The sequence below is a fragment of the Lindgomyces ingoldianus genome (assembly GCF_010093535.1).
Source record: "Lindgomyces ingoldianus strain ATCC 200398 unplaced genomic scaffold BDR25scaffold_30, whole genome shotgun sequence".
Classification (NCBI taxonomy): Eukaryota; Fungi; Ascomycota; class Dothideomycetes; order Pleosporales; family Lindgomycetaceae; genus Lindgomyces; species Lindgomyces ingoldianus.
In genome coordinates this window covers 779,551-787,152 of record NW_022985191.1, presented here as the reverse complement: position 1 = coordinate 787,152, position 7,602 = coordinate 779,551, and the positions used below count along the sequence as shown (strand labels likewise).

The 7,602-nt window shown below is 34.7% G+C and overlaps 1 protein-coding gene across 1 annotated transcript; it reads right to left on the bottom strand.

Moving 5' to 3' along the window:
- Nucleotides 1-6,326: 6,326 nt before the first annotated feature.
- Nucleotides 6,327-7,285, bottom strand: BDR25DRAFT_376336 (glycosyl hydrolase). Its single transcript, XM_033697441.1, has one exon. It carries the CDS (start codon nucleotides 7,215-7,217, stop codon nucleotides 6,534-6,536), a length of 684 nt encoding a protein of 227 aa, XP_033544212.1. The 5' UTR covers nucleotides 7,218-7,285; the 3' UTR covers nucleotides 6,327-6,533.
- Between the last annotated feature and the right edge of the window lie 317 nt (nucleotides 7,286-7,602).

Sequence of the window (7,602 nt, the reverse complement as noted above, 5' to 3'; positions counted from 1 at the left end):
AGCTTATTGCTCGTACTATGTAGCAGCTTTCGTCAAGCGTTCCTCCTGTCTTGACAGTAGGTGCGCAAATCTGACAAATAGCCTGCTTAAACTGCTTCTAATCTCTAAACAAGCTTAGAAAGACATATTAATTAATTTTATTATAGACCTACTCCTATTTAAAGGGTACATAAATATTATAGTAGTTGTTAATTGCTTAACTAAGTATTAACACCTAATACTATGTTCCTCTATAACTGCCCCTAATATAGCCTAGTTATTCTACTAATACATATAGGTTTACTATAGCCTACCTGACATAATTATATTAGACAGAGGTACGCAGTTTGTCTTAGCCTTCTAGGACAAACTCTGTAAACAGCTCTAAATTGTCCCCTATCTATCTATAGCTTTTCACCTAGAGACTAACAGCTAGACTAAGAACGTAAACGCTGTAATAGAATAAGTCCTATAAGCGTACACAAACTACTAGTAGGATAACTAGGTAAAATAGTTAGCTACAGCATAGTTTAAAGCTAATAACACAATATCTAAATTAACACAAGTATTCCTGTTCTTAGCAAACTACAGATACTACCTTTAAATAGGATTTAAACTACTTTTAAATACCTTCTAACTAACTTATTAATCTGTATAAGTAACAGATGTAAATAGACTTATTAATAAGATCTAAAATATATCTAAATATGTTTGTAAAAAGCTTACATAGGCTTAAGCTTTTTAACAAGAGTACGTAAACTAATCCTAAACCTCCGCCCCTGCGTATGCAGCTGGCAAGAAGGTCTAGCTAGACGCTAGAAATATCTAAACAAACTAATAATTAAAGAAACTTAATTAGAAGACCTTTAGCCTCTTTATAGTAGCTTATATAGTCTTATTACACGCTTACTAATTAATCCTACCTAACAGCATAAAGATACACCCTGTGTTCCACGTATTGTTGCTGCGCTAAGCAGCCTCTAAATCTAACTATCTACCTAGACAGCTAAACCTGCTACCTAAACCTGTTATTATAAACAACAAACTAGAATATGTTGTAAAAGACGTTAAATAGATCTAGTTTAACAAGAAAAAACATATCTACAAATACTTTATAAAATAGACTAGATATAACAAACTGTTATAGGAACCTGCAGAAGCCTTGTAAGAGAACTCTGCAGTAACCTAATTCTACGCCTAATACTTATCTAAACTAAACCTATACCCTAACAAAGACAACCTAATGCTAGAACTACTAATGTAAAGGATTCTCTTTCTAATAAGAGGGGGGGTACTGTCACAGTATCCTCCCTAGATCCTAGACATAACTATATTAGACGTGTACTAGAGTATTATTAGTGCACGTCTAACATAAACACAACATAACATAGATATAAACTTAAGCATAAACTACTTTAACACTAACTAAACCTAGAACAGGCTTAATTTATACCTAAAGCGCTTAGACTTTTAAGCTAAGTATTTAATTACTAATTTCCTTTTAAACCTTCCTGTTCCTCACACAACGTCTTGTACCTACCATAATACCTCACGTAGTAATTGAACTAGACCTCTGTGAAGCTCTATAACCTTACTCGTGCACAATCGTGACAACTAGATATCTAATTTACGCCTTTAGGTCTAGCCTTTATAGGTTAAATTTATTTTAATATATGTTATTAGTTATTACAAATGCTTTACAGCTATAGGCTTTTAAATGTGTAAAGCTTAGCTTTTAAATTAACATAACAACTTTATTATTTAAAGCTGCTTATATAAAAAAGATCTTATATAGTGTCTTCTAGTTATTAGCATAGTTTAGCGTCTAATTGTATAGGTATACGCTGGCTCTAGTAATGTATAGCTATATGTTCTATAGTAGGTTAGCATCTAGTTGCATAGCCTGTAACTTCTTCTTGTTTACACCCTCTAAGTGTTTAGCTCCTCTGTTCTAGGCTTGTGTATCTAGTGCTAAAGGCTTAACAGTTATTCTATGTAATGCTAGCTAGCGTTTAACCTCTAGTTTTACTGTTATAATCTTATTATTAGCTTTAATAACTTTTATAGTAATATTATAATAGTTCTTTAAAAAAAAAATTATAAGAGCTTTAATAATTAATTTAGTAAGCTTATTATTCTTAAAGTAAAGGTTCTACTAGAGGCTAGAATACTTATTAGTAATTAGCATTTAACTCTACTCTTTTATAATGCTCTATGCTTTATATGCATAGAAATTAATTAATAGTCTCTTACTAGGTCTACTATTGCTAATTTATAGTGCACAGCTAATTTATTATTATATTTTAGCTCTGCTACATAAGTTACATTAGACTATTGTAATTTCTTTAATTTACACCCCCTTAGCTTACTATATAAGGTGTTAAAGTGTAGCTAGTCTAGAGTGTCCTAGACGCTTATGCTATAGCTCTGCTAATGCCTTTTATAAACTATGTTTAGTTCTTATGTTAATTATATGTGTATAATATAAGCCTTTCTATAGTAGATAGTACTCTAACACCTATTAGCTATAGATTTTTATAAGATTTTTAATTATTATCCTATCTAGGGCCTTTAAAGCAGTTAGCTCTGCTTATGTGTTCTACTAGATTTCTTTCTGTTATAGTAGGCAGAACAAGACTAGGTTGCACAGCAGGTCTAGGCATAGTGTAGCGTTATGTAGTACAAGACTATATGCTTAACTATATGTTCTATGCTTACTTTTTAGGCTTAGTATAATTAATCTATAGCTTTAAATCTATACTTAAGAGTTTCTAGACTAGATAAAGTTTTCTAGTGTTAGTAAACAATAGTTATAGATTTAATTAAGATTATTTATAATATAGCATGTTAAGCCTAAGTTAAGGATAAATAATTCTTTTAGTAGATATTTATTCTAGTTTAAATTAGCTATAGCTAGTAATATAGCTGCCTTAACTTTTAATACTTTCTAGCTTTTAAGTTAGTCTTCTTATATCTCTAGCATAGGTGTATGTAAACTTTTTAGAATTAGTATCTTTAAATTATGTCTACACTGCTCTCTAAGTAGGCCTTAAAATTCTAAGTTATACTTGCGCTTTAATACTATAAGCTTTTTAACTCTTTTATTTAGCATCTACTAGTCTAGTGCTCTATCTAGATAGACATAGAAGCAGTCCTTTAGTGCATAGATGTGTCTGCATGCAGGACATTTAGTGCCTCCTGTTTTAGCAGGTTTCTAGCTTAAAAATAACTTTTTGTTATCTTTTTAATAATATTAATATTAAGGTCTACTCTATTTTCTTAACATTACAACTTTTGCACTACAGGCATTTCTATTTATGCCCTAAGTAGTCTTCTTACTTTTAGTAAGGTATAACAAGTTATCTGTTGTAAAAGCAGCTTTATGCTTTTTTATACATATTAGATAATTTAACATTATGTGTTTTTAAAAGCACTTTATTATTTTTTTTTAATTTATGTTTAGTGTAAACTGTCTACTTTTCTAAAAAGTTGTAGACTAATAAGAGGCAACTTTATTTATAGTAGTTAGAAAGTTCTTTGCTACAGCATTAAACTACGTTGTTTCTAGAACATTTTGTGTCTCTGCTTCTATAGCAGCGTAATTATACTCTGCTAGCTATAGGTTCTATATGCTTACGTTTCTTAGCAGCTTTAAAGATGCATTATATTAGTTGCGCATGTGTTCTTGTTTAAATTAGTTATTAACACCTACTATAGCTTTAAGGTTTGTAATCTACTAAGTAGTTAATCTAGGGAACAGCATGTACACTGCAGATGCGGGCTAACTGTTAACTAGATAAAGACAATAATCTGTTAGAAGCTTAATTACTCTCTTTTATAATTATGTCTGTTACTCTTGTACTTGTTAGCCTTAATTTTGTAGTATTTAATGGCTTCTTTAAAGGCTCTAACACCACTTGTTAATAGCTTATTTATGTGCGTAGGCGTTTCAACGTTCAAGGCTAGTGAAAACTCAGCTATTAGCGGCATCTCTAGAGCTCTTGGTTTGGAGATCATTTGGATGGTCAACTTAGGATCCACTTGCGGCCAGATGCTGTGCGCTACACATCTCAATTGCAGCTGCATTATCCAGGCTCTGTAGTCGGTGTGGTCTCGAAGGACGACTGTCGCGTCTCGAGGAGGCTGGGTGGCCATTTTGTATCGATGGAGGCACTGAGACTCTTAATTGTTAGATTAAAGCACTGTTTCTAGGCTTCCTAAGATAAATAATAGGTTTAGATATGATGTATAGGATGATTAATTAATTGTATTAATTATGTTAATTTATTGATCCTTTTTCTGCTCTACTCGTGTTGCTCAGCTTTTGTTTTTCCGATCCGAGTCCCTCGCGCACTAGCCCTATGCGCGACCAGCTTGCAACATGCTGCAATTTGCTGCAATTTGCTGCAACATGCTGCAAAATGCTGCAAAATGCTGCAATTTGCTGCAACATGCTGCAAAATGCTGCAAAATGCTGCAATTTGCTGCAACATGCTGCAAAATGCTGCAAAATGCTGCAATTTGCAGCAACATACTGTTCGAGCTTATTGCTCGTACTATGTAGCCGCTTTTCGTCAAACGTTCCTCCTGTCTTGACAGTAGGTGCGCATATCTGACAGTAGTAATAATGCTTTCTAAAAATGCTAGCTTATCTAATTCTTTAATAGCTTTTACAGTAAAAAAAGCTTTATCTAGAATTATATAGCTTTTTTTAAGTAGTATAGCCTTTACTTTTTTATGCTGCGCTTACTTAAGCTTTTTAAAGATTTTTTAGCATATAGTTTTACTAAGCTTTTTTAGCTTTTTAGTAACTACTAATATAAAGTCTCTACAGTCTACTACTTTCTATAAATAAAGAGATTACCTTAAAGCTCTATATAAGCACAGGTGGCCTAATTAGGCTAAAATAAATTAGGCTAAATTATTATCTAATTATTTACTAAGTATTATAAATATACTTATACTTTAGTTGCTTACACATAAAGAGTGCTTTTAAAGCATTATTAAAAAGATTTTACTAATTTTTTAAATTATTAAAGGTTTTTTACTAAGTGCGCTAGCCTCTATAACCCTCTAGTGCATAGAGCGCGCCTAGTCTAGTGCAAGCTTTAGAGCTAGGGCGTCTAGAAAGTCTTATGCAGTAAGCTAGCCTTCTATGTTAAGAATCTTATAGGTCCTTACTTTAGTGTATAAGAAGTGCTACTGCTAGTACTAAGCTTTTAAGGTTATAGTGCTATGCTTTACCTTAGTAAAGTAAGCTTTATACTTTACTTATATAAAATTTTTTATGCTTATGTTTATTAGTGCTAGCTCTTATTTTAAGGCTTATATAAGTGCTTATAAAGTAGATTAGTTCTCTAATATAAGCTGTATTATTATAGGTCTTAGAAGCTTTAGTGCAACAGTTGCATTAACCTAGTTCTAGATTGTCTAAAAACATGTTGCGTAAAAAGCCTAGTTGCTTAATTAAGCTTAGTACTTAGTAATATTAGTTTAGTACTAAATGTTAGCCTTTTCTAGTAAGTTTTTAGTAGTAATTACTTTAAGTGTAGGCATCTCTAGAGCGCTGTTTATAGAATTTAGAGCGTCTAGTCTATCTAGATTAATTATGTCCTATAGGTTTTTGCTAAGAGCATAGAACTAGAGCTAGATAAACTAGAAAGGCTAGCTTATGTAGTCCTTAAGCTAGTATGCTCTTGTTAAGACAAGAGCATTTTAATTAGCTATAACATAGGCTTTAAAGGTAATAAAGATAAGTAAGAATAAAAAATAAAGCTTCTAAACAGCTTTTACTAGCGCTATAGTTATATAAAAAGAATTGTTCTAGGTTCTTAAAGCGCTAGGCTTATAACTGTAGAGGATAAAATAGCCTAGCAGTAGCTGTTTAGAAGATTAGATAAAGTAACTCTGCTATCTAAAAGAGCTAAAGGCTCTCCTTATATACACTAAGCTTTAGAACATAATATCTCCCAATCCCGAGCTGCGTCCTAGGCTCTGAGCCCCTAGTCCCAGGCTCCGAGCCCCAGTCCCAGGCTCTGAGCCCCAGCCAAGGCTCTTAGTATACGCGACAAATATTTTTTAAAGTATATTTAAGTAGTGTTATTAGAAATATATTAGTGTAAAAAAAGTAGTTTAGTGTAGTCTTAGTAAAAGTAAGTAGCTTAGGTGTGTAAGTAACTTACCTATAGTGTACGTTACTTTCTTGTAAAATATGTTAATCTTAAGGCTTAATTTTTAGTAAAGTGTTTTATTCTTGCTTGTTTTTTAATAAGATTCTAAATTTGCTATACTTAAGTAAAATAAAAACTGTTAGGTACTTCTTAGTTTTTACTACTTTAAATACTTTTGCGCTGTTTTAGCTGCTAATTTTATTAGGTTGTAACACAGTTTTTAAATGCTAACTTGTTACAAAACTGTAAACTAGCTTAAGGTCACGTGCCTTTTAGGTTTCCTACCTTATCTAGTACAAACGCTAACAATTAGAAATGTTTGAATCTTACCACAGACTTGCTGTTTTTAATAAGCTACCACCCTCAAGTCATGAAGCTCTGGATCTATGCTTGTCGCTTCGCCACCCAAAGAATTCCCTTCAAGATTTGATCCATATACCACTCGTCCGCATACGCCTCGTCGAAATGGCCAAGCGCTGTATAGAACGATCTCCCCCCATCAAACTCTTGACACCATGCAAGCGGATGATCCTCGCCCATCTTCCCTCCCTGGAATGAAGTCGTATCGCCTTTCAACAACACCCCCAGGTTCTTGTTTTCCCTTGGATGCGTACGAAAATTATACCATTCATCCATCCAATTGTCTCTACCATGAGCAACACTGATTATGCCCTCCCCTGTTTGCTCAACCAGCACTCTGCCTGGCTCCGGGTCTGGGTGCATGTCGAAATGCGCTCCAATCAACGCGCCGTACCACTCGTTATTATATAAGCCCGCTGCTGCACCGTGAATGCCAACAACACCACCACCAGATTGCACGAACTTCTTCAGTGCATCTACTTGCGCTGTGTCGAGAAAGTTGCCGCTGCAGTGCAGAAGCACGACGACTGCGTAACGCTCGAGCGAGGAGGTCATGGAGGTCTCGGCATTCTCGCTAGCTTCTACAGTGAACAGCTTCGTGCGGTCAGCAAGGGCTTTGATGGCGGCTATGCCGGCGGGGATGGATGCGTGTCGGTAGGCCGATGTCTTGCTGAAGACGAGAACTTTGAATGGGTCGCTGTTGGCCATGATCAAGCGCAGGCCTGATGGTGTTTGCTGGGGGAAACTTTCCAAGGTTGGGTCGGAAGGATCAAGACTTGAAAGCCAAGCCTACCTTAAGATTCCAAATATTGCGAGGAGCGTTCAGAGACGAGTATGTACAGGAACAAAAGGCAAAGCGGGTGGACTAAATAAGAAGATACAAGTGTTTAGATATTTCAATCGGGTTATCGTGACCCGAACGCTGTTAAAACTGTCATAATTGGACAAGTTTGTAGGTAAACTTATAGCCGCTCTATCTCCGGGGACCTCCAGGATTCAGGATTCGTATTGTATACCCAGGTGAGTCACTACACATGAGTCACTACAAATGAGGGGATGAGGGGGTGAGAGGGATTTCAAGCTTGGAATGCGC

Excerpts from the sequence above, each read along its gene's own strand:
- BDR25DRAFT_376336 (XM_033697441.1), bottom strand. The coding sequence starts at position 7,217 with ATGGCCAACAGCGACCCATTCAAAGTTCTCGTCTTCAGCAAGACATCG.